The 26,520-nt window shown below is 57.6% G+C and overlaps 1 protein-coding gene across 1 annotated transcript in view; it reads right to left on the minus strand.

The window, feature by feature from the left end:
• Positions 1–3,216: 3,216 nt before the first annotated feature.
• LOC121150174 (carnitine O-palmitoyltransferase 1, liver isoform) overlaps positions 3,217–26,520 on the minus strand; it is a 47,453-nt gene continuing 24,149 nt past the window's right edge. Inside the window, exons 6-19 of the mRNA XM_040970853.1 lie at positions 26,090–26,227; positions 25,890–25,967; positions 24,085–24,192; positions 23,132–23,219; positions 20,034–20,229; positions 19,610–19,798; positions 19,200–19,305; positions 16,400–16,516; positions 13,404–13,568; positions 8,796–8,930; positions 7,647–7,799; positions 6,441–6,554; positions 6,232–6,324; positions 3,217–4,684 (exon numbers count right to left, since the gene is read on the minus strand). Coding sequence (XP_040826787.1) covers positions 4,598–4,684; positions 6,232–6,324; positions 6,441–6,554; positions 7,647–7,799; positions 8,796–8,930; positions 13,404–13,568; positions 16,400–16,516; positions 19,200–19,305; positions 19,610–19,798; positions 20,034–20,229; positions 23,132–23,219; positions 24,085–24,192; positions 25,890–25,967; positions 26,090–26,227 — 1,767 coding nt within the window. The 3' untranslated portion in view covers positions 3,217–4,597. The remainder of the gene's footprint in view (positions 4,685–6,231; positions 6,325–6,440; positions 6,555–7,646; positions 7,800–8,795; positions 8,931–13,403; positions 13,569–16,399; positions 16,517–19,199; positions 19,306–19,609; positions 19,799–20,033; positions 20,230–23,131; positions 23,220–24,084; positions 24,193–25,889; positions 25,968–26,089; positions 26,228–26,520) is intronic.

A 26,520-nucleotide genomic window follows, 5' to 3' on the forward strand; every position in this document is an offset into this window, starting at 1 on the left:
CAGTGGGGGATGTTGGGGGTCGCTCTGACTGGGCTATAGCTCTCCCTGGTATACTTGAGGGCTGAGCATGTGGTGGGCAGGGCTGGGCTAGGCTGCAGCACCCATTGGTTTGCAGAGAAAGGCAGGCAGGACAATGATCAACTACTCCAGTGAAGCTTGATGGCAAATTTCTAGGCAAATGGAGACTGAGGTGGACTATGTCGGCCAGTCAACCTTGGAAGGATTTCCTCATCCTTGGATCAGCAGCATCTCATAAGCCACTTGAGCAGAACCCTCAGAACATGCTCCACCTCGGGGACCCCGGGATGACATCGGGTGGCCGTTCCCCATCCCCGGGTGCTGAGGCTGTTGAAGGCTGGTGGAGGCTTCTCCCAGAGAGGACGCGGTCTCTGGGCTCAGGACGCTTACACTCCAACGAGGGAAACCCACAGCACTCAGATGGAGCCCCCCCCCACCCCGAGACAACTGCAGTAGCAGGCACCGCACCCCGGGTCAGGCTTCAGGTCACCCCGACGCTCAGCTCTCATGCTAGGGGGCCCAGACTTGCCCCACACTTGCTGGGCTGGCTCTCCAGGCCTGCTCTGTTGCAGCTCTGGGCTCTGGCCACTGGGTGGCCCTGCCCTGCCCTGCGCCTGGCGGGTGCTGCCATCCCTTGCTAGGCCAGGGGTGTCCTGCCGCTCCCTCTGCTGACCTGTGCCTGCTGCCTGGGAATGCTCCCACACCTGCCATCCCGAGTGGAACTGCACACAGTTGATTACCAGCATACACCACAGCCAGGCCAGAGCTCAGGGCAGACTCATCTCCAAGTAGTTCCTTGTTGACACCTGCCACGTTTTTTTTCTTCCAAGATTATTTGTATTTTTTAAATATCATTCATAGGCCAACAAGATTATCAACTTAAAAATTAGCTTAATGTGTCAGGGAAAGCAGTACAGGACGGCCCAAGCCCTTGGGCCCTACACCCACATGGGAGAACCGCACAAGCTCCTGGCTCCTGGGTTTCGGGCTGGCCCAGCCCCAGCCATTGCAGTCATAGGGGAGTGAGCCAGAGATGAAATATGAATTCACCTCTCCTCTCTCTGTAAAACTGGCTTTTAAATCAACACAAACAAATCTTTCATAATAATCAGCTTCCTTTAGATTTATTAAATTTTGAGTTCCCCGCGGTCACCTCGGTAGGGCGAAGCTTGCATGGCCCTGGACCGGCCATTCTCCACCATGCTAATCTTACAGCTAGGTTCTCATCTCCAGAAACAAAGAGCTGGGCGTGTGTGGTGCAGAATCCTCGGCTTTCAGGACTCCAAGTCCTCTGCTAAAGGATTTCCGGGCTCCCTCATCTACAGGCTTGCCTCAGAAACACTTCCTCCGGGCTGCCGCTGGCGGGAGTGCCACCCGTCTCCTTTATCTCCACCTAGAAGAGCCACCGCGGCCTCGTGAGCACGTGCTGGACGCTGGCTCTGGCAGCTGCCCCCCGCAAACTGACCCGAGTACCACGGGAAGGAGCAGCCCCACGCTCCGAGTCTCTCCCTCATGGGGCCACTTCAGGACTGTGGGCCCTCCAGGGGACGAGGGGAGACAGGCCCATTGCTTTGCCTCCCCTCCTTCACAGCAGGCCAGCTGAGGTCTCAGAATGTGCTGGAACACTGACCCTTCCTTCACCCCCCGAATTCTTCAAAGTCATCAACAAGGCTGTATTTAATGTCCTAGTTCATTCTTTTGTTTTTCCCTCAACACGCCAACGATTGGTGTGATGTGTTGGTCCAATTGGAATATAGTTATCATCTATATTTGTGCTAATATTTAAATAGTAGTCCTGCTCTGACTCACCAATGGGAAGATAGTTAAAATGACCCAGGACCTTTGGGAGCAGTGTATGCTCAGCCTGGAGGCCAAGGCCACCACCCTCCCGCAAAACCACTCAGCAATGACACAGTGGGAAACCAAGCCCTGGACATCCGCTTCCAGCAGGGAAGGAAGCCTGGGAGCCTGGGAACCTGCGAACGGCCCAGGGAACTAGAGGTGTCCAGGGCCTCGGAGGCAGCGGGGGTCCCGGGGACACCTCGGGGCCAAGGGTCCTGCCCTCAGCAAGGGAGCGACGCCCACCTGGGTTTCCAGCCCCATGGCCCCCAGCGGCAGGCAGGGACCCTCGATCACGTCACCAGCTCGGCTCCCCTCACCACGCAGGCCACCCGGGACACCCGACCCCAGCACCCAGGTTTCTGGCGCGTTCTCAGAATGCTGGCTGAGGAGAAATGTGCAGAGCCAGCGGGTGGGTGGGGCCAGGTCCAACGCCCGTGCCCAGACTGGGCAACCGAGGCACCTGCAGGATGCTCTGGGGATGCACAGGGCAGCAGTTGGCCCCTGCACATCCTAACCGTGCAGACCTCCGGCCCTTGGTGCCCCAGCTTGAGAGTGCGCCAGGGTACTGGCTGGTTCCATTCAAGCACAACGAGCTACCCGCCCCTGACGGGGACTAGGAACAGTGGTCAGAAATGACAAAGGCACTTCAGAAAGTGCGCAGGGAAGATAAACTTCAACAACTAGGTGCACTTTTTTGTGTGATCTAATATTTCCACACGTTTTTGAAGACCCCTGCCACCCTCTAAGTCACAAATGCAACTAAATTTGTGTGTGAGGTGAGCCAAACCCACGGAAGAGCAAAAGCTCTCCCTGAAGCGGAGGTTAAAAGTTGTCATGCTCCTTTTCAGTCGGGAAACGCAGGGCGGCCTCAGGGGGCTGGCCCGAGCTGCCTGTGACCAGGCGCGGTAGGGAGCACTCAGCCCAGGGTCTTTGCACCTGCAGGCAGTGCTGCAGCCGACGGGAAAATAAAAACGTGTTTTGTTTTGTTTTTTTTTCTCATCTCCAAGGGGAGAGACCATGCCACAGCAGCACTGCCTTGTCAGGAGACAGTTCTGGGCGGAGAGGCTCTCCTAGCGCCCCAGCCACGCACCTGGCCCCTCACGCGCTGGGGAAGAAGAGACAGATGACAGCAGATGGCATTGTGTTTTATTAGTGGTAATCTACATCCACTCTGTGCACTGACGGCCCGAGAGCAAACGGTATTTACATGCGATGGACGGCCCACGACGGCTGCGCTCCAAATTCAGTTCCTAGCGTCTTACACGCCCTAACACTAAGCCTTTGAGCACCCTCCTGCCCTCCTGGACACGGACGGCTGCCCTGAGGAGCAGCAGCGTGGGACCTGGCAATCCCGGGACGCTCGGCCGGCAGAGTGGCCGGTGGTCGCCGCCGGCGTTGCGGGGAGCTCTGCTGGCCCTGGCAGCGGTGCCAGCTTGTCCGCACCGACCCGGCTGGACACAGGGATCGGGGAGCTGCTGCTGTTTTTTTCTGCCCTGCTGTTTTCAGATCTTGAAGGAAAAACAAACCTCAGGTACATTTAGATGGGATTTCCACACTACAAGACAAACATAACGAAACGGGTAACTTTCTTCTATGGTGCCCGCAGGTCAGGCCAGGCTATTGTAACCATCAGCGTAGAGCAGGCAGGAAGAGGCAGGCCCGGTTAGAACAGAGGAGTCAGGGGAGCCCGGAGCAGAGGACTGTGGGTCCACAGGGCTGCACTTGGCCCCCGCAGCACAGCGGCTCGGCCTGTGGAGCTCTGGATTCACAAGAGGCCGCCCACGGAGAGTTGCTGTCCGTGGGACAGGCTGCGCCTGCCATGGCCCCACTCAGCTCCACTCCTGGATGGCCCTGCCCCCCATGTGCGGCTCAAGGCACCCCTCTGAGCAGGTGGGGCGCCAGGGAGCGGGCGCCAGGACCACAGCACGGCCATCCTGTCTCCGGCACAGTGGTTCTCTGGAGACAGCGGTCCTCAGGCACCTGCTGTATTTGTCCTTCCACAGGTTCTGCCGTCACAGCCCTCCTCCTCCTCCTGACAGATGCCTGCCAGCTGACAGACGCCAGTCCCACAGGACAGTCACAGAGCAATGCTCCCTCTAGCCACGGGGCAGTCACGGCCAACGCTTTGGAGGGAGGCCCATGGTCACCGATGTGAGGGGAACACACTGCCACCAGGGCCCTCCTGGGGGACGTCACCCAGAAGACCCTTCCATCTGGGCGTTTCACCCTAAGGCACTGCGTTTGGAGGACTTGGGAAGCTAGGGACGCAGCATGGGGCTCACTGCTCACCCAGAGGGGAACATGGCCTACGGATCAAGACAGCTGCCCACGGGGACAGTGCCTGCCTGCAGCCACGGCACCCCCTGACGGTGCGTGACGTGACGTGTCGGCGCTCTTCAACAACACAACCCACCTGTCCCTGAACACAGCCAGCGTTCACACGGCCATGATGACGTAAGAGGCCCTGACGCCCCGGCTGGCGGCTGGTCGGCCGCCCTGAGGTCCACGGGCAGGACGTCCCCCTCCTCCAGGATGCCACCGCCCTGCCATCCCTCCCCCCACCAGCCCTGGGGCACCTGGGCAGCTGCTGCCGAGGGGCGCGGGCCCGGCAGGGGAGGGCGGCACTTGGCTGGTCTAGGGAAGCGTGGGCTTTTCTAAGGTGAGTTTCCATCCCGGACTGTGATCACATGGCTCGCTCCAGGAGGGTCCCTGCTGCTGCTCGGGGGGCTCCCGGCCATCACTTCCTGGAGTTAGATCTGAGCCCGAACAGAGCGATGATGTCGGTCATGGCTTGTCTCAGGTGCATTCCGAAGCGATGGGAGTCCTGGGAGGCGAAACAAGATGGAGGAGAATGAGTAGCCTGCTGCACCATGGCCTCTTCACGTTTACCCTAATGCAACACTGAATGAGAAAAGGCTTTAGCGGCCAGCATGCTGGCATATCCGACAACGCTCCTGTGGCACCGGCATCCCATATGGGTACTGGTTCAAGTCCTGGCTGCTCCACTTCTCATCTAGCTCTCTGCAGATAACCTGGGAAGGCAGCAGAGGGTTCCAAGTCCGTGCGCCCTGAACCCCGTGAGAGACCTGGAAGAAGCCCTGGCCCCCAGGTCTAGCTATTGCAGCCATTTGAGGAGTTAACCAGCAGGTAGAAAAACCTCTCTCTCAGGCCCAGCGTGGTAGTCCAGTGGCTAAAGTCCTCGCCTTGCATGTGCTGGGATCCCATATGGATGTCAGTTCTAATCCCAGCAGCTCTGCTTCCCATCCAGCTCCCTGCTTGTACCCTGGGAAAGCAGTCAAGGACAGCCCAAAGCCTTGGGACCCTGCACCCACATGGGAGACCCAAAAGAAGCTCCTGGCTCTTGATTGGCTCAGTTCTGGGCATTGCAGTTATTTGGGGAGTGAATCATCAGATGGAAGATCTTCCTCTCTGTCTCTCCTCCTCTCTGTATACCTGACTTTGCAATAAAAATAAATTAATCTTAAAAACAAAAGGAAAATCTCTTTCCCTCTCTTTCTTTATAACTGTGGCTTTCAAATAAAAGAAAATACATATTTCCCCCTCATGCCTTTTGGCCACTCCGGTGGCTTCGGCACTATCCTGCATGAGTTTGGAGAAACCTCAAAGCGCGTGGACGCTGCGGCCGTGGTTCTGATGTGTAGCTAAATAGACTCTGCATACTGCAGCACACGGACGCCGCTCTGCTGGTAACAGTGGCCTTGACGCCGCCTGTCGGCTGGGCACAAGGCGGGAGGAGGATCCAGCGGAGTAAATATGCCAGGTGAGCAGCAGCCCACCGCCTGAGGACCCGGACATCCAGGCTCTGTCACGCAGGCCTACTGTTTGTCAAACATTAAAATGGTTTTGAGAAGTAGGGAGGGAGAGCAAGTGAGCACACTTTCATAGTACGTAGTAAACGCAGAGTGGCCAGGCTAGGGCCAGAGGCTGGGCCCCTATCCACGCACCCCGCCACGTGCGGCAGCACCCCATGTTTCTGCAGTATGTATCCACAGGAGGCTGGAGCCCAGCACCAGAGCTGAGCCTCAAGCCCGGGGCCCCCGGCATGGGACACGGGTGACCTGACCGTGGCCTTAGCTCCCAGCCCGAGAGCCGGCCCCGTGGGGAGTCCTGCGCGCTGCCGCGATCATGCTGACCCCTGCTGGCTCCGCAGAAGGCACTCACACCCTAACACTCAGCCGTGTTTCCCTAACGCCGGGCCACAGGACGTTGAAGCTGTGTATGCAGATGCCACAGCGAGTAACTGACCTGAGACTTCCTGTGAAATCCCGACATTCCCCTCACGCCCCACACCACCCCCAAACGAAGGACATACAAAGAGCCCCTCTGCAACAAGCTCCTGTTCGTACACACCGTCTCAGGACAGGAAAACTTGGAGGAGATGTGGAAGTGGATGAAGTTCTCGCCCACGATGATGTAGGACACGCCGTAGCCATCGTCCGCAACCTGCGGGGTAAGGTGTACCGTGGGGAGGCGGGCCCACGCTTGGGGGCTCGTACAACCAGCACCTGCCATGCAGTGGGACGGGCCCCCCACCGCCCACAGACTCTTGCTGCACGCACCGGCCCGAAGCCCCCTCCGCCGGAGACGTGCTCTGGGTTCCGCTCAAAGTCAAACAGCTCCACCTGCTGCTGAGGAGTCTGGCTTGTCGACAACCTCCAGGGCTCCGATAAAACCTGGCGGGCAACAGGGAAAGGCTGCTTCTGTCCTCTGGGGGCTGAGAGGGGCCCCCGCGGGGCTTGCTGCTGTGCAGACTGGGCCACGGGCACAACGGGTGCCCAGGAGCCAGCGGCCGTGCAGCCAGCGCAGTCAGAGGGGCTGGTGGACACACTGTCGCACAGCGGCGGGGCAGGGGCAGGATTGGAGGCCTGGTGCGAGTCCCGAGAGCTGAGTGACCGTGACATCTCCCTTTTAATGGCTTTTTATTTTTATTTGAAAGGCTGAATTTTATACAGAGAGATGGAGACAGAGAGAGCTCACCGTCCATGAGCCCAGTTTTCAAATGGGCACCACAGCCTGGCCGGAAGCCCGAGCCTCGTCTGTCCCCAGGCGGCAGCAGGCCCCGAGCACTTGGACCACCTTCTGCATCTCCTGAGAGCGGGAGGGGAAGTGACGCAGCCTCGACTTTAAAGAAGCACCCGTGCGGGATGCTGGCATTGCAAGAGGCAGCTTTACCCACCGTTAGTGGCTTATAAACTCAGCCATTAACCAAAAAATTTACAACTTACACTGAAGAGACAAGTGTGGTGGTGTGGTGGGTTAAGCCACCGTCTGTAACCCTGGCATCGCATGTGGGCATTGGGTGCAGTCCTGGCTGCTCCATTTCCAATCCAGCTCTCTGCTAATGTACTTGGGAAAGTGCTGGAAGATGGTCCAAGTGCTCGAAGCCTGTGCCCACTTTGAAGACCTGGAAGAAACTCCTGCCTCCTGGCTTTTGCCCAGCCTAGCTCGCAGGCACGCTGCCTAGATGCTGCGCTCAGCTGAGCAACAGGGCACAGTGAGGCTGCGCGGGCTGTGCGGTGCCACAGCAGGCGCTTCAAACCATGGAAGTGGATTCAGAGTATGAGAAAGCAACAGAGGGACCAAGCAGCTCCAAAGGCCTGAGCAAATGCAACCCTAAACCTGCAGACTAAACCACCGCCCCCGTCTGACCCCTGACCCCACCGGCGCACTTGCCCGCTGCCCCCTCTCCTGGACCAGGCTCTGCTCACGGGCTGAGCCTGGGCCCCATCCAGCAAGCACAGCGCCTCCCGGGGAGAGGGACTCACCTCCTTCAGGAAAGGGGACTCCACGCCCAGGTACTTGGACACCACGTAGAGGCAGAAGAGGTGCCGGTCGATGCCCGCGCCGGTCATGGCCAGGCGATACAGGTGCTGGTGCTTCTCGGATGCCAGCTTGAACAGGCGGAGCCTCTGTTCCACCTGAGAGACCAAGGGCGCAGGCACGGGACGCGTCAGGCCGGGCCACCTGCCTCTCAGCCCCCAGGAAAGGGGCACATAGGCACCTGGGGTCTCCTGGTGCCACACAGGGCGGGCAGCTGCCCTTCCCAGGGGGCATCCCCAGGAAAGGGCTGCACTGGCCCCAGGGTCTCCTGATGACACACAGGGCAGGCGGTTGCCCCTTCCCTAGGGGGTTCCAAGGGGCAAGGCGGACAGCTGGAGAACCACACCCGAGGTCGCCTGGGCCTGTGTGCCCTGTATCACTTCACCTGTTCGCATCATACCCACCGTGTCTTAGCCTCCTTGCCGTGGCACCATGGGGTATGGTCTGGCTGACAATTCTAGAACAGCACTTCTGTGCCCTTAATTCTGACCCTGAGTGCCCCTCTCAGGTTCCTTGGGACTCGGTGACGGAAACCATCAGGTCAGGGCAGCGTAATGCTCACTCAGTGGACTGAGTGCCACCCATCAGGTCTTCAAGGCCTTTTCTGGAACAATCCCATCAGAGCCATGAGCCATGGCTCATTTCTCTCCTCAGAACTAAGAGCCTTTTCAAAGCAAAATTTCCCACAGAAAAGAGAACCCTGGCCCGCCCGGGGTTGGGTGGCCTGGGCACAGCTCTGACAGCTGCCACTTACTAGGTGGGTGGCACTGACTAGGTCATTTAATCTTGCTCTGTTTCTTCGTCCATGGAAGGGAGATGATACTATGTCCCAGGTACTGCTGGGACTTGAACAGGCAACCTACAGAAACCCTTCACTCGATTCTATTGCAAAGACCCATGGGGAGCACAACCTGACTTCTAGAAGCACAGGACCCAGCCCTGATCTGCCGCCTGTCCCTGCCCGCTCCCTGGGGATGGGGGTGGGGGTGTGGGGAGGCAGGGAGGAGCAGGCGGAGGGCCACAGCACGAGGAAGGCACCGCACCGGCCCACCGCTCATGTCCCTCATGGGAGGCGGCAGGGCACTGCGTGTTACCGTCTGGGTGGGGTCCATCATGGCCAGCACGAAGTTGCAGGACTCCGTGGTACAGGAGCGCACGGTCTCTGTCCTCCCCTCTCGGAATAGCCGGGTCATGGAGGCCTCATACGTGAGGCAGAATTTGCCCATGTCCTGGGGGAAGAAAAAGACCTTCAGGCCTGGGCTAGGCATGTGGTGAACCCTAAGGCAGGAGGGTGGCTGCTAGGCTGGCAAGGAGAGACTCACTGCTCTGTGCTTTTCTCTTCAGTGAGAGCCTGTGTTGGCACGTCCTGGTCACACGGAGTGGACAGCCGTGGTATTTGCTTTGGGACAGGCTGGGTCAGGGATTGATCCCTGGGTGTCCCAAGTATGCCTTGCTACCACCAACTCTGTCGGAAGGATTGGATGCAATTCCACAAGGGGCAACACTTGTGGATCGAGCTGGGCACAGCGTGATGCAGCTGTGCAGGGTGGCCCTCAGACTCAATGCAGCTGAGAACGGCCTGGTGACACTGTGGACATGGTGACAACACACTACGAGGCATGGCTCCCGACCGCACTGCCGATCCTAACCCAGCTCAGGACAACGAGCCACGTGTCCTCATGTTTGGTACTCACACCCAGCACTTCTCCTCGCCCTAGAGTGGACGTCCACAGCGCGCAGGTGGGACGCACTCTGGCCCACACATCCTGAGCAGACATTGGGGTCCCCCGTCCTCACTTTCCCACCCAGCTCCCTGCTATGTGTGCTCCGTGGGGGAGAGCTGGATGCCGATGGTTCAGGCAGCACGGTCTCTGTCACACACAGCAAGCTGGACTGCGTGCTACACTGCTGGTTGAAGTCTCTCCCAGCCCAGGCTCACAGACAGGGCCGCGGACTCCAGGTCTTGGCTACCCTCTGCCCTGGCTCTGCGGCAGGTGCACCTGGCCAGGCCCTCACGATGCTGAGCATCTCACATCAGGCTCCGTAAGTTCTTGGTTCCTGTGCTCTGCACATCCCACGGCCCTCCAACTCAGGACCTTAGCCCCATGTTATAAGACAGGGGGCATCCCGTTTGATGGCTGCTTGACAAGCAGGGCCCAGTGTGAGGTCTCGGGGCCACTAGGGCACGGACATGTCCTCAGAAAGCAGTTCTCAACAGAGGGACATCACAGATGACGAAATCAAGCCCAGCCAAGCCCCTCTGCCACGTCACTTCTGGGCAAACCCTCCCTTACAGGCCCCACCCCTGCAAGGACGCCAACTCCCTAAAGTGTGCACCTCATCAATAGGTCTTTTCTCTAGTTACTAGACGGTGTCTGACACGTTCTGTTGTGTTGCTGGAGTCAGTTAACACAGGGCTCTAGGCTCCCCAGACTTCCCGGAGCACGGAGGTTTAGCAGGCGGGAGCAGGGCTGGTGCTGTAAGCAGTCAGATGGGCTAACAGGTACTTATGGTCTCTGGTCCACGGCAAAGTTATTTTTTAAGCAATGGCTCAGTAGCTAATTCCTCACCTTGCGCACACCAGGATCCCATATGGGCGCCGGTTCTAATCCCAGCTGCCCCACTTCCCACCCAGCGTCCTGCTTGTAGCCTGGGAAAGCAGTGGAGGATGGCCCAAAGTCTTAGGACCCTGCACTCACATGGGAGACCAGAAGAAGTTTCCTGGCTCCTGGCTTAAGATTGACTCAGTTCCGGCTGTTACAGCCACTTGGGGAGTGAACCAGCGGATTATCTTTCTGTCTCTCCTCTGTGTGAATCTGCCTTCCCAATAAAAATGAGACCATCAAGACCTACGGCTTGGTGGTGTTGTCATACCGAGAGCATCTCCGAGTTCCTCTCGGAGTTGAGCTGATCAGCAGCAGGGGAGGAGGAAGCCCGCAGCCCCACCCTCCCGAGGGCCCCCTGCTCTGTCCACGGTGAACGTGCTCCTTGCTGAGACGGTGCCCAAGACAGCACTTCTGCCTACAGCGGCTGGAACCCTGCGGAAGCTCCAGGTGTGAGGAGTCAGACGGACAGTAGGCAGTTGGGGTCTCTGGTCCCTGGAGAAGCGCCTCTCCATTTCCTACCCTCCCAAGAGCACGTACTCCTGTGAAAGGGGAACCAAAGGGCAGGTGAACACATCAGTTCCCTCTCAGCACACTCCGAATGGGAGGAGGCAGCGGCCCCAGCCTCCCGCTGTCCTCTGCTTTGCCCTCCGAGTGACTCCCCTGAGATGCTAAGACACCAACCCCACACTTCCCTGGGGCCTCTCCTGTCACTACGGCAGGAGGCCTCTTTCTCCCATTCCTAAGTAAATCCTGCTTTGCAAACTAGATTTGTCCCCACAAAAACTCTTCTCTCATGTGACAAGAAATGAGGCTGCTGCCGCGTTTCGTATCGAATTCCTTGTGACACTAGCTCATGGCTCCTACCTCTGGACCAGCCTGGGCTGCTGCAGCCCTGTGCGAAGAGAAGCAGCAGGCGGAAGGGCATTCCCTCTTTTTGTAACTCCATATTTCAAATAAATAAATACACTTAAATTTTTTTTTCTAAAAAAAATAAAATTCTCTTATAAAAAAGTTGGAACTGTGGGACTGGGTGGAGCGGAAGTGACCCAGGTGACCTGCTCAAGGGGACACTCCCAGCTTAGATGCTTACAATGCATTGCTGGGACCACCTGACCTTGCGTACAAAAGGTCAAGATCAAACAGGAGGAGCAGTCTGTGCTACACCCTGCATGTCACACTGCAGTCTCCTCCAGTTCCCAGGGCCAAGCAAGGGTGCCCGCTGAGCCAGGACCCCAGGCCCGAGCCAGGACCCCAGGCCCGAGCCAGGACCCTAGGACTGAGTCAGGGTGCCCGCTGAGCCAGGACCCCAGGCCCGAGCCAGGACCCCAGGGCCGAGCCAGGACCCTAGGACTGAGTCAGGGTGACCACTGAGCCAGGACCCCAGGGCTGACCAGGACCCCAGGCCCGAGCCAGGACCCTAGGACTGAGTCAGGGTGCCCGCTGAGCCAGGACCCCAGGGCTGACCAGGACCCCAGGCCCGAGCCAGGACCCTAGGACTGAGTCAGGGTGTCCACTGAGCCAGGACCCTAGGGCCGAGCCAGGACCCTAGGACTGAGTCAGGGTGCCCGCTGAGCCAGGACCCCAGGGCTGACCAGGACCCCAGGCCTGAGCCAGGACCCTAGGACTGAGTCAGGGTGTCCACTGAGCCAGGACCCCAGGGCAGAGCCAGGACCCTAGGACTGAGTCAGGGTGACCGCTGAGCCAGGACCCCAGGGCTGACCAGGACCCTAGGACTGAGTCAGGGTGACCACTGAGCCAGGACCCCAGGGTTGGGCTAGGATCCCAGGACTGAGCCAGGGTGCCCACTGAGCTAGGACACTAGGGCTGACCAGGACCCCAGGGCTGAGCCAGGGTGCCAGGGCCAAGCCAGGACCCCAGGGCTGACCAGGACCCTAGGCCCGAGCCAGGACCCCAGGACTGAGCCAGGGTGCCCACTGAGCCCAGGGTGCCCAGGTGACCCCAGGGCTGAGCCAGGGTGCCAGGGCTGAGCCAGGACCCCAGGGCTGAGCCAGGGTGTCCGCTGAGCCAGGACCTCAGGCAGGCCCTGCAGCTGAGCTGTGCTGGGTCTGTGTCAGCACCTGGAACACCTCGCTCAGCGGACACCTGGACAAGTTCATGGCACTGAATGAAGTGGATTTACACTTCCGGTGGGCTGTTCTAATGGGCAGAGTGCTGTAGGAACCTCTAACCTCGGGGAGGGGCCTCGTGTTGCTAACCGGAGCTCCAAGAACACACCTCAGCTTGGGTCATGAAACAAATGATTCTTTTCTTCTTGAAAAGCAGAGTGACCAGGTCTGGCATGATGGCTCAGCTGGCTAACCCACCTCCAAGCACCAGGATGCCATGCGGGGGCAGGTTCATGCCCCCACAGCCAGCAGACCGTAGGCTCCAGCGGGCGGCCCCTGGGTTCTCATAGCAAAGTAGAACCTCCACTTCTTCTCCCTTGAGCCAGAGCTGCGCGCACCTGCGCTGCTGCACGCATCTCCCCAAGCTGGGGAAACAGCCTGACCTCGCAGGCCTGCTCGGGCACTGAGCCAGCACCTGCCCTGCAGGCGCGGGTGCCCCGGGCAACGGCCGACCGGCTTTCCTGTCTCATCATCCCTCAGAACGCACTCCGACCCGTTTGTTCCCGCTCACTGGGCAGCTCTGAACGCCAGGCCCTTCCCTTCTAGACCTCCGTTTATATTTTCTAGCTGCGGAGGAAGCTGAGCGCCACCGGCTTCACCTCAGCCCAGTCAGTGGCACCTTGGAGAGTCACCTGCCTCCTTAATCTCGTCTTCCCAGTCTGTGAAATGGGGTCGAATGCTCCTCGGTGAGAGACTCAAGAAGTCCGGGAGGCACACAGGCCAGCGGAAGGCCCATCATGGCCCAGCTGCTGCCACACGATCCAACTCGTGCCACAGGTGCACAGCGAAGTGGGGCTCAGCCTTGGCCAACACCACGCTGTCCCCAAGACAGGCAGGAAGGCCCATGGACACTGAGTGAGGAGGAGGACACACCCAGGAGGGCAGTGCTGTGGGTGCCAGGGCCCAGGTCCTCTCTAAAGCCATGGAACCGCATAGCGCTCACATCTAAAGCCCCGGTTCGCAGCCTCACCTTGTAATGAGCCAGCTGCAGGGCCAGCTGGATGAAGGCGTCCGGGCTGGTCCGGCACTTCTTGATCAAACCTTTCCCAAAGGTGTGGAAAGGGAATGAGTGGAGATCCACGTCGCTGGCCAGGAGCGTCGCGCTGCTCAAGGACGCCTCGATCACCTCTTGGCACTGGGGAGAGAGCAGACAGGCCCGTCAGCGTGGGGAGAGGGTCTTCCCGACGCAGAAGGCCCCTGTGGCTGCTGAGCGGCTCCTTGCAAACCACAGAGCACGTATTCACCTGGGTCCTTTTGGGGATACCCATCATCTGGAAACCCCAGGGTGCTCCACTCCACCTGCCACCCCATCTCAGGCACAGCGGGGTCATTGCAGGGGCTCTCTGGGCTACTGCTTGCCAGTGAGATCCCCCAGGAGTTGTGCTTAATTGAGCTGGCTGCTGCCTCATCCAGGCAGTCGAGGGAGCCTTTTGAAAACAGTAAATAAAGCGATGAGTGGAGAATCAAGATGGCGGAATAGGGTGAGGACACGTTTAAATAGAGAAACATTAGCCGGTGTGAAGCCAGGAAATAGGAGAGGGCAGAACAGCAGCAGAGGGGCACCTGGAGACTGACAGACACAGGAAAGCAGTGAAAACAACAGGGTGGTGTTGCAGTGACTGATACCCCAGCGTCATTTAGCTAGTGCCAATCTGAACTCCACCAGCAGCCGGAAATCCACCAGCAGTCAGGTGGGAAGACCATGGTGGAAATCTAACATAAGATCCCAGGAGAGGGTGGCACAAGTGACTGCATACCAACTGCAATAAGTAAAACTGAACTGTAGACCTGTGGGTGTCAGAGCTTAGAAACCTGCCCCAAGGAGAAGACTCTGCTAACCAGAAGTACAATGACCAAGGGCAAAAGAAGAGACAGAGGCACAATGAATATTACTGAAGACTCCCCTGCAAAGGAGCAAAAGCCTTTGCCTACCTCAGCTGAGGAAGACATTGAGTAATGGGGGATACGGAATTCAAAACACGTGTTATAAAGCTTCTTATCAATAATGAGAAACACGTAAAGTAGGTGCTCACAAAATTTAAGGAATATGTCACACTGGGAATGAATCAAACGAAAGCTGATACATTGGAAATGAAGAACACAGTGGAGCAAATTAAAAGTACAGTGGAGAGTCTCCAAAATAGAATGAAAGAGGCAGAAGAAAGAATCTCAGAATTAGAAGATATTTCCTGTCACCGGGGAAAAACAAACAAAAAGCTGGAAGCAGAGCTGGATCAGGCTAAAAAAAAGTATTCAAGAATTAAGAGACACTATTAAAAGACCAAATATAAGAGCCATGGGAGTTCCAGAAGGTGCAGAAAGAGAAGCTGGGTTTAAAAATGTTTTTAATGAAATAATAAGGGAAAATTTCCCTAATCTAGACAAAGAATTGGGAAACAACATCCAGGAGGGGCACAGAACTCCCAACAGGGTTGATCAAAAGCTGTCTTCACCATGACACATGATAATCAAACTCTCTTTAACTGAACATAAGGAAAAGATCCTTAAATGTGCACATGAAAAAAAATCAATTGACATATAAAGGAATGCCAATTAAGCTCACAGGAGATCTCTCACAGGAAACTCTACAGGCAAGAAGAGAATGGAGTGATATATCCCAGATTATAAAAGCAAAAAATTATCGGCCCAGGATAACATACCCAGCAAACTTTCCTTTGTCTTTGAAAATGAAATAAAATTCTTCCACAGTAAAGAGAAGTTAAAAGAACGTGCCTCTTCCAAATCTGCCCTACAAATGATACTTCAAGATGTTCTCTTAAGAAAGAGGACTAGAAGAGAAATCACCAAAACCAAAGGCAAATGAGAACATTCAAGTAAAATAACCGAAGACTAAATCAATGAACAACGCATTGCTAAACTCACAGGATGTTAACCCTGAATGTAAATGGCTTAAACTCACCAATCCAACATCATAGATTAAAAATGGATTAAAAAATAAAACCCATCTGTTGCCTACAGGAGGCACATTTCACCAACAAAGACCAGAGGAAACTGCATCTCGGGGATTTTGATTTGTTTGTGTGTGTGTGTGGTTAGTTTCATCTCTTCAAAACACTTTCTTATTAAATTCTTCAATGACTCATAGATCATACAGAGCAGCATTTTCTTCAAGAAGATTCTTGATTTTCTTTCATATTTCTTCAGAACACATTAGTCACCCAGTAGCACGTTATTGAACTTCATGGTGTTGTTAATTTCTTTTTTTGCCCTATTGTTGATTTTGTCTTTCAGCTTTTCATTTAAGGGGTTGTATGGTAACTGTGTCATGGAGACTATCCTATCCAGATGTGAGGATACAATGCAGTAGGCATCTCCACTTCCAGACAAAGATGGACTCCCAAGGAAACAGTTAACTATACCTTGGAAATAGGATGCTGAACTCTGCCATTGTCCATGTCTGTAATGATGGACATATGACTGTGTATGAAGAACTATACTATAGTCATGATATAGGGGACTCAGTGAGGAGGGAGGGACTCTAGGAGGGGGTAAGGGAAATCCCAGGGCCTATGGATTATAAAATGATCATAATAAAAAGAAGTAACATTAAAATTAATAAATAAAGGGATGAGCACACATGGTGGTAAGGGGCATTGGTCCCCAAGCGCTCCGGCAGGGCAGGCTGAGCAGGGGAGGCCCCTGTGGGGACAGGAAGTATTCACCCCCAAAGCTAAAGCTGCTCTGGGACAGGAAGCAAAGAAAAGTGCTGTGGTCACCAGCAGGACCCCAAGGACAAGCGCCCTTATCCTTCAGGGGACCACGCCGAGCCCGTAGGAGGAAGGCGGAGGCAGGAGGTAGCAGCTGGGATGTCCCCAGGCCCCATGAATATGCCCAGCTGAGCACTGCCTACGGGGTCTAGAACCCTGAGTGTGGCAAACCGATGCTGGGGCTGCGCTGGGAGAAGCAGGCTGCATCCCCCACCCCCCGCGGACCGCCTGGACTCACCTCCTCGGGGATGTCCCACTGCAGCCTGGTGGGGTACGGGATGCTGGGGTTGGGGTCCCCTTTGCAGTGTCCATCATCCGCGTAGCCCAGCTGGAAGCAGTCCGTGGCCATGACGTACTGTGGAAAACACAACGTGAGCCTCGAGGCCAGACACTGTGTAGCTGCGGCCAGCGCTGAGACACGTCTGGCCCCAGGCAGAGGTCATGCTGCTCCCTACGGGGAGCCTGGCGCCATCAGCCCTCTCAGGGGGCACTCACAGCACACTTCCCACCCAACAGACTGGGGGCTCAGCTCTACTGAGGACATGAGCAGGGTCAACCCCTGGACTAAGACCACAAGACACTTGGGGAGCACAGCCAGGACCCACGCAGAGTGCCAGAGCACATGCAGGCCGGAAAGCCGCCCAGGGTCTGGGCCCTGCAGCAGGACCTCTCTGTGCGAGGTCATGCGACGTGAACATGTAACCAGGTGGACAGAGAGGAGCTCGGCCTCGTACTCCACACTCACACTCCACAGGCGGCCAGGCCCTGACAGCGTGGACGTTCACCGTTCCCTGCCGGGTAACCCTAAGCCGACTTCTGCCACAGGACTCCTCAGGGCCTTGCAGGGGGCTGGCACCAAGCAGCAAGGACTCTGGCCTTTCCCCAGCAAGTGGCACACAGTCACCCCTCAGCATCTATGGGTTCCTGCTTGCAGGAGCCTCCGAAGACACATGACATGCCGATCTAAGGGTAGGCCTTCTGTGCGGAGTTAGGGTGCCACTGAGATGCCGGCGCCTCTTACTGGAGTGTCAGTCCTGCCCTGGTGCCCTGCTGTGTGCGCACTGAGCTCCTGGCCCCTGGCTTTGGGCAAGCCTAGCCCAGGTCCCCAGCTTTAGACCCAGCCTGAGCTCCTGGCCCCTGGCTTTGGGCAAGCCTAGCCCTGGTCCCCAGCTTTAGACCCAGCCTGAGCTCCTGGCCCCTGGCTTTGGGCAAGCCTAGCCCAGGTCCCCAGCTTTAGTCCCAGCCTGAGCTCCTGGCCCCTGGCTTTGGGCAAGCCTAGCCCAGGTCCCCAGCTTTAGACCCAGCCTGAGCTCCTGGCCCCTGGCTTTGGGCAAGCCTAGCCTTGGCTTGTCTGGTCCTTTTGGGATCACAGAAGATCTTTGTCACTCTCTTCCCCTCTGTCACTTTGCCTTTCAAAGAAAAAAGACGATATCAACATATTTTTAAAGAAAAAAGCCTGATTTAAAAGGCAAAGACATCCGCTGGGTCACCCCCCAACACACCCCTCAGCAGCTGGGACCTGGGTCAGGGCCGAACCAGGAGCCCAGAACTCAACTCAAGTGTCCACATGGGTGACAGGGACCCACTGCGTCTTGGGGCACGGATGACAGGAAGCAGAGCTGGGACTTGAACCTGGGTACTCTGGTATGGGCTGTGAGCATCCGAGCTGTTCTGCCAGACATCCACCCCCGTGCCATCTTACACCAGGACCTTCTGTAGCCTCAGACATGGGGGTAATAATACCTACCCAAAGTCAGGTTGACCTGGGGGAGCACTGAGAGGGTGCAGGAGCCAGTACTCCCCTTTAAGCTGCTCCAGACCAGACTAAATGAACACAGAGACGCAGCAGGAGCAAACAGGAGGGAACCTGGGCTAAACATGGCTACAAAGGACAACGTACCTGCAACATGTGGCACTGGACCTCTGTGACGAGGGACTAAGTCAGACCCCACCCATGCCCGAGTGCCTGGGCTCCCGTCCCCTGGTCCCCTGGAGTCACGGGCCAGCCCGCCAGCTGGACAGTGGCAGTCCAACAGCAGCGCTCTGACCAGCCTGGCCTAACACCAAGTCCCCGCGGCCTTATCCAGATCTGGGAAACCTGTAGCCTTCTCTACTGGGGAGCGGGGTGCCCTGTACAACCCAGACCACCTGGGATCACAGCCCTGGTGCCTATGTCACTAGGGAAGCTTCTGGAAGGGGTGGAGGGGCCTGGAGGACCGTGCCCCACTGTGAGTTGCCAGGTGTGCCCGTGGCTCTGCGTGGGCTGCAACAGGTGCCAGCATTTTCGCTGACAGCACCTGCTCAGCTTGGGCTGGCATCAGCAGAAACCTGGTGGGGGTGGCGGGGTGGGGATAGGGACCTCTGGCCACGTGTCTGCCGTTTACCACGAACGAATGTCTTAAGTGGCAGCTTTTCCTTCTACACCACAGTGCTAACTCCCCTGTCGGCTTTCTGCGAGCCAAGACTTCAGGCTTGTTTGTAGCTGGCCTAAACCTGGGCGGGGAGCTCAAACGGGACTGCAGCAGAGGAGAGCTGGCCGATCCCAGGGAGAAGGGAGCGCAGTCCCGCCCGAGGTGCCCCAGTAACTGCACTATTTTGGTTCTATAAGGACAGGGCACGAAGCACTGTCACCTCAGGAACCTGGGTGACAAGAGTGGGGGCAGAAACACAGAGTAGTGACAGGTGTCAAACACGCAGTCAGGGAGAGGGGTGTCAGGCCAAATGGTGACAAAGCCACCCGAGGTTCCTGGATCCCACTCTTGTCCCGAGTGCCTGACTGGGGGCTCCCCATCCGCACGATCCCTGAGAGGCGACAGTGATGGCAAGGGAGCGAGGGCAGCTGCCTCCCCTACAGGACACCCCAGCGCACTCAGAGCTGCCTTCCAGCCACCTGTGCTGGCTCAGCAGGCCCCCGGGGGCGGCTCCAGTGCCACCGCTGCAGCACTGGCTCAGGAACTCCCTCGTGGCCTCTCACACAAACATACAGCCCCTTGAGAAGACTGCCTGGGACAGCCAGACCACCATCACTGAGAACTCACCTCCCAGAGGTGGCCAACGATGGGCGCGTCGGCCCACGAGTGCTCTGCGTTCATGCCCATCTTGCCGTTCTTGAAGACGATGAAGGTGAAGGACTTGTCAAACCACCTGGGGGACAAGCGTGTCATAGAAGGGCCCAGGGCACAGCGCGGCAGGCAAGCACGTGACCATCACGCAGCACCAGGCCCCAACCAACCCCCTGACGCTGGACTGCAGCAGGGGCGGGCGACACAAGACGGGACCCACGTGTGCACACACACACTCTCTCAAGCTGTGTGTGACACTTTCCGCAGAGGAAGAAAACAAAAGTTCTACGTTCAGGCCAGCTCCTTCCTCACATGCAGATCCTTGAGACTGGCGTCGCCCACGCGGGACGTCGCTTCCAAGCTCCCAGGGAAGGGAAGGGTCTTACCTATCGAAACACTTGCCGTGCAGGAGGGACTTGGCGTAGCTGTCCATGGACGCTTCCGGCTCTTCCTTTCTGTAGCCCTGCTCCGTTTCATCCAACGTCACGAAGAACGCTGCTTTCTCGATGGCGTCCAGAGACTGCTTGTTTTTCCCGCGTCCGAAATAGGCCTGGCGACACTTGGCCCAGGGCACTCTGCAGCAAGATCAAATGCAGCTCAGCTGAGACCTGTGGCCACGCAGGGACAGCTGCCTAGGGAGGTCTAGAAGGCAGACTGGCACAATAGGGGCAGCTACTGGGTGGCAGCTGAGACAGAGCCCCATACGGGGTTGTCTGCTGGTCCCTGAGGGACTGCCCCCACTAGGGGGTACAAAGGAATATAAAGCACCTGGCCGCCTCCAGAGACAGGCCAGGTGGAGAGGGCCCGCACCTGTCAGCCGCGGTGAGGGCCGCCAGCTTGGCTTCCCCCGCCTGGGGCTCCGAGGAGTCATCCAGGATCCTCTGCATCTGCTGCTCCAGCTCCCGGGGCTTCAGCAGCCGCCCGTCGTGGTACAGCCAGACCTTGAAGTAACGCCCCTTGTGGTACACCACGATGTGCCTGCTGTCCTTGAGGTGCTGGAGGGTGTCTGGGGGCACAGGTCACACACACTGAACCCAGGGTCATGGCCACCGCGAGCGTGTGCCCGTCACACCCCGGCTTTGCCAACAGCTGCGATTCCTGACCCCGCGTCATCCCCTTTGGGTTCCCGCATCCTCTCCCAAGACTGCTGACAGCATGAAGTGCACAACAGAGTGGGGCTCTGTGGAATCGGGCAGGATCTGGCCTCAAAGCTCAGCTTGGTCACTCACTGGATGTGTGGTCTGGAGCAGTGAGTGACCCCTAAGCCCCAATGTTCTCATCTGGGAAATGGACACAATACAGCCCTGGAGTGGCTGTACTAGAATTAAAAACAGCATCCACACAGCTCACAGACAGTAAACTGTACAGTGAGCTTTCCACTCATGAATTACAATAGGAAACCTTAGCCGATGTTCTCAGAAGGGAAATGGAAAATGGCTCAAAAGAACGAAGGCTGTTCCCTAAAATGACTCAGACAGAGGGGAGCCTCAGAAAGCTTCAACGCAACAGAACCACGATAAAGTGAGGCGCGTGTCTCAAACACTGTGTAAGTGCTGTTCAGGGTGGGGCGTGCGGGGACGGCTGGACAAGACAGGGGCTGGGGGACCGCAGGATGGGCACATCAGGTGAAGCAGGTGAGCGTGAGAGGAGGCTGAGAGCACGTGACCATGTGAGCCAGCCCTGCTGCCACCCGCTCAGGAAGTGACCTGGGAGAAAGACCCGCCACATCCAAGCTGGACCGCCAGTTCCAACCTCAGCAGTTCCACCTCTGACCCAGCTCCCTGCTGATGGCCCGCAAGGGCAGTGGGGGATGACCCAGCCAAGTCCTTGGGCCCCTGCGCACACGATGGAGACCCGCATCAAGCTCCTGATTGCTGGCTTCAACCTGGCCCAGCGCTGACCACTGTAACCATTTAGAGGATGAACCTCCCATGGAAGATCTTTCGCTCTGACTCTCCTTCTCTCTCTGTAACTTTACCTCTCAAAAAAGAAACGAAAAACAAATCTAAAAACAACAACAACAAGAACAACAACAAAAAACCTGTGGCCATGCAGCCATCAGCAAGCACCTACTGAGCTTCAGCAGTTTCGTGCAGAAGCTCGGAGTGAATGTGCACCCCAAGTCCTCGCCTGGAAAGCCCACGTGGGGGGTGGCCAGATCGTCTGGGACACGTGCGACCCTTGCTGCAGCACCCGGCCTTCCCAGAGTTCCTGGCTCAAGGCCACGCTCCTCTCCGCCACAGCTTCCTGAGCGTGGGGGCAGGAGGCGGTGGGATGCGGCCCACCTGGGAGACCCAGATGGAATTCCTGGCCCCGTCCTGACTGCTGTGGGCACCTGGAGACCGAGACAAGGGCCAGAGCGTCTCTAGCTCTGTCGTCCCCACTGAGATCCTCTGGCCAGGGTGGGGGAATAGGAAACGGAGATGACAGGCATTCGAACGGAGCCAGTGACACGGCTGCTTGCAGAATGGGACCAGGTGTTGTGGCGTGCTCATCTCACAGGACAGCAACAGGCAGAATACCCAAGGGGCTGAAGAGCCAACAGCAAAATGATAACAGCAACAATGCGATTACTAAATAGGCACATGACGTGAACAGTGAGTCCTCAACAGGAGACACAGCAATGACCAACAAGTCCGTGAAAAACCCCTGCGTGACTCATCAAACCCCCAACGCGCCATTGCCTCAGCCCGGTTAGGGTGGACGCTGCCAAGAACGCTGAGACGACAAGCTGGCGTGGATGTGGACAGAGCGGGACTCACTCCCTGCGGTGGGGCAGGTTCGGCCAGCGCCCGGACACTGAGCTGCCATGGCGGCACCTCCACTGAGGACGCTTCTGCCCTGTTCCCTTGGTGTAACTGCAGCCAGGGAGACCGAGACAAGAGCCAGTGAGGGCAAGGCATCACAGGCCGAGGGCACACCTCAGGAAGGTGCGTGTGGCCATCACACTGCCCAGTCATGTCCCGTGCTGTGAATTTTACGGTGTTTAGGTGAGCATTTCCGTAACACATTCACACCTGTCCCTCTGAGCCTCCTTGCCAACATGGCTCCCACTGTCTTCCTGCTGGAGCCCGGGCCCAGCACAGTGGCCTAGCGGCTAAAGTCCTCGCCTTAAATGTGCCAGGATCCCATATGAGCACAGCTTCATGTCCGGGATGTTCTACTTCCCATCCAGCTCCCTGCTTGTGACCTGGGAAAGCAGTGGAGGCTGGTCCAAAGCTTAGGGACCCTGTACGCATGTGGGAGACCCAGAAGAAGCTCCTGGCTGTTGGCTTCAGATTGGCTCAGCTCTGACCATTGTGACCTCTTGGGGAGTGAATCAGCAGATGGAAGATCTTTCTGTCTCTCCTCTCTTGCAACATGTCCCCAGGTGACGCCCTCATTTTCATTTTGTTTGAAAGTAGTGACACAGAGATTTTCTGTCCACTAGTTTATGCCCCAAACACCCCTGCGGGACAGGGCTGCTGCCCACGCAGACTCGGGGGCAACAGAGGCTCACAGAGGGCCCAGCCAAACCCCAGGGACAGTCCCCGCCAGTGCCCGCTGTCCCTCCCTGTCACACCTGGACGGCCCTGTGCAGATGGAGAGTTTGTGGTCACTGTCCTGGGTCAGTCAGCTGGTACGTGAGCAGCGGAGCCCGATTCAGACCATATTTGCCAAGAAACCCTGCAAGCAGGCTAGAACCTGCCGGGAGGGGCCTGGCAGAGAGCAGCTGGGGAGATGGCCCTGACATGGAGAGGCGGATGCTGCCACATGCCAGGGCGCAGTGCAAACAGGAAGCTCAGGGGCCCAAAACGTCGCCAACACAGAATCCCAGGCAGGCTGGCACGCCAACCTGCCTCAGGACGGCCCTTGCACGCCGGTCACTTCTCCGTGACTCCCCATGGCCCCCGGGAAGCCCCACTCACCTGTTTCCACACCGGGGATGCGAGAAGTATTGAACAGGCGCTCCCACTGGGCGGAGCAGAGGGGGATGGTGGAGCCCAAAAGGCGTATCTGCCATAAAAACACGTTTTTCAGACGGCGACACGGCGCCAATGCACACCCCATTCTGACATGCAGTGAGGCCACCCGCACAGGGCCAGCTCTGCATCCCGGCTGCTCCACTTTCCATCCAGCCCTCTGCTAACAGCTGGGAAAGCAGTGGAGGACAGCCCAAGTCCCTGGGCCTCCGCACCCACCTGGGGCGCCTAAATGCAGTGACAACAGCCCGCCCAGTTCCAGCCACTGTGGCCATTTGGCGACTGAACCAGGGGAAAAGCTCTCCTTCCATCTCCATTTCCTCTGTAACTCTGCCTTTCAATTAAATAAACAACTTAAGAAAAACAAGAAGACAGAACGCTATGTTGGTCTGTCTTCATGCTGTGGGCTGGGCTTGGTCTTCACAGGGGGTCATCCGGGGACTTGTTGAACCAGGCCAGGGTGCAGGTTCCTGGCCAGTCTTCCTCCCCAGCCACACTCTCTACTGGAACAGGTGCAAAGGGACCCTGGGGACACAGGGCTGCCTGAGGAGAAAGTGCCTTCACAAGCAAACAAGGGCTCCCCGAGGGGGCCGAGGGCAGGAGGAAGGCCCACAGGGGCGCGTCCACTCAGCACCCTCAGGGAGTCCGCCGTGACCTCCGCACGCCCAGGGACAGGGGCTGGACAAGAGCAGACCCAGCCCAGCCCGACAGCGTACGCCTCACGGGGATGTTCAGTGGCCAGAGGTCCCGGAGGGGGGTGTGATGGGCACGGAGTCCCGGGGGAGGGACCGACCCAGTGACCTGAGGGAGTGGACGCTTTCAGCAGGAAGGAGCAGACAGACTGGAGCTGCGCACCCCACGCGGGACAGCGCCAGTGACCCCCGGAAGAGCCTGCTTACCGGCGTGATCTCCTCGCGGTCCACCTTGCGCCTGTACAGCAGGATGGCGTGGATGGTGTTGCCCGCGCGCGCCGCCTGCATGGGGGTTGGGATGACGTACAGGAAATCCTGCAGGGGGACAGGACAGCAGCGGGAACGTGACTGTGAGAAGGGCAGTTTGGCCAGCCCTTCCACGGGCGCTTGTGCCTGGCACAGCACTGCATTCACGACCCGGATCGCCCGGTGCTGACCCCGCTGCCCGCACGCCGGGAGGCAGCAGGAGGCGGCTCAGCAGTGAGCAGTCCACACAGAGTTCCCAGGCCCGACTGCCACGGGTGGGTGGGCAATGAGCCATGCATGGCCGCTCGCTCTCTGCTGTCTGCCTCTCTGCTTTCAGGTAAATATGAAAATCAATAAATACACATGTGAAAGATTTTCAATGCATTATGAGGCAGGTCCACCACATTGATAATAAAAAAAAATCTGTACTTAAATACCACCACACCTGCTGGGAAACAAAGTAATTTAATTTCCTATACTTGCTCAGTTTTGTTTTCTTAACATACTGTAACACTGCCAATCCTAGACATTCCTGAAGGTGACAGAGTGTTATCCCGGTGGCCTCGAACACCCGGGGAGGAGAGCAGAAATGTGGCATGCGACACACCTTAGCAAAGTTCCAGGAGTAACCAGGATTTCATGGTCACCTTCCACTAATACCTCTGTACCTGCCAATTTCTATATTTTCAGACACATTTCTAAATGTTTCTTCTGGAAAAACTGCCAATATACAGCTAGCTGACCTGACGGTGTCCGCGTGGCCAAAGGTGTGCGCACACAGCTGACATGCTGTTTGGGGTTGTGCGCCCTGGGATCAGGGTTTGGGTCGGCTTCCTATTCCGGCATCCCATCAGGGCACGGCACTGGAGGCAGCAGGCGGTGGCTACAGGTCACCTCCCGGGAGTCTGAGGGAGCAGGCCGGGTCCTGCACACCTGCTGTGGGCGCGAGGGGAGTGCCCAGGGGATGGAGGCCTGTCTCTCTGCCCTTCCAAAGGCAGGGGTGGTCCATGTGCACGGCGTGCCTCCAGTGAGGGAGGGAAGCACGCCTCTTCCTGGGGAACAAACGTAAGACCCCAGGAGGGGAAGGGCCCCACAGGCGCAACTCACTACCCATTAGTGCAGGGAATCGGCTCTGGGTCCCCTGGACACGGGTCTCCCAGTCTGTGACTCTCAGATGGAAAAATGGAATTGAAAAGCAAAATTCTGAAATGGAGCAACAGGGAAGGGAAAAGGAACTGATGGAAACAGGGGAACAAAGAGAGAAGTGAAGACAAGAGAGCAGGTGCCAGGAGTCACACGAGCTGTCACTACACAGGGCTGAGCACCCCCACTGCCATGCGTCAGACAAGGAGGTTGAGGCATGGGAGACGCACGCCCCTCCGTGACTTAGCAGCGAGGGGCCGAGCTCAGAGGGGCACATGTCCTGGCCAGCCCTGCCCCCTTGCTCTAGGGGGATAGGAACTGCCAGGTTGCTGGAGCACTGGGTGCTGTAAGCAGCAGGACTGGGATGCCCACGGCGAGGAGCTCCCAGCGCCCACAGAGCCGTGCCTGTCCCTCAGCTTCCCCTGCAGCAGCTCAGCACCCGTGAGCACCCACGGAAACACAGGGACGATCCACGTCCTCAGGCGGGAAGCAGCCGGGCTCCCGCACAGGATTAGGAAGCTGGAGCTGTGGCCGCAGGACCAGGAGGGACAGGGGTCACATCGCTCCCCAGAGCCATCCCAGGAAGCCTCCACTGGGCAGCTGACCCCGTCCGACAGACTCACCATCGCGTAGTAGTTGCTGTTCACCATGAGCGGCCCGCGCCCGCGCAGGTAGACGTATTCCTCCCACCAGTCACTCACCTAGCGGGTGCAGACAAAGGAGCACGGAGAAGCCCCGTGAGCGCCGTGTGGCAGGCACGGCAGCATCTACACGGACAGTCCAGAAAAGGTCCCAAGCAGGTGGTCAACAGGTACACACTTACATAATTTGTGGCCCACCAGGACTTCAGCTTCAAATACCACTGCAGTTTGGGTCCCAGCGTGACAGCAAAATCTTGAGCAAGCGCCGTCATCCGTTCAAAGTCTCCTTCCTTCATAAGGGGCCTCACGGATTCCAGGTACTGGAGCGAACAGAAAACGCCACGTCAAGGCCTGCAATGTGGAGTTGGCATTGTGGCCAAAGACTAAGCCACAGGCATCTCTGATCTCAGCCCTCGTTCGGGTCCTGGCTGCTCCGCTTCTGACCCAGAGCCCTCTAGTGTGCCTGGGAAAGCAGCTGGAAGACAGCCAGCGTACTTAGGGCTGGGAGGCCTGCATGGGGCTGCTGGCTCCTGGCGGTGTCCGGCCCTGCTGGCCGTGGTGGGTATTTGTAGATTTTTCTCTGCCTGCCTTTCAAATAAAAAGGGGAAATACA

The sequence above is a fragment of the Ochotona curzoniae genome, unplaced genomic scaffold (genome assembly GCF_017591425.1).
Source record: "Ochotona curzoniae isolate NIBS_2020 unplaced genomic scaffold, NIBS_Ocur_1.0 scaffold_4937, whole genome shotgun sequence".
Classification (NCBI taxonomy): domain Eukaryota; kingdom Metazoa; phylum Chordata; class Mammalia; order Lagomorpha; family Ochotonidae; genus Ochotona; species Ochotona curzoniae.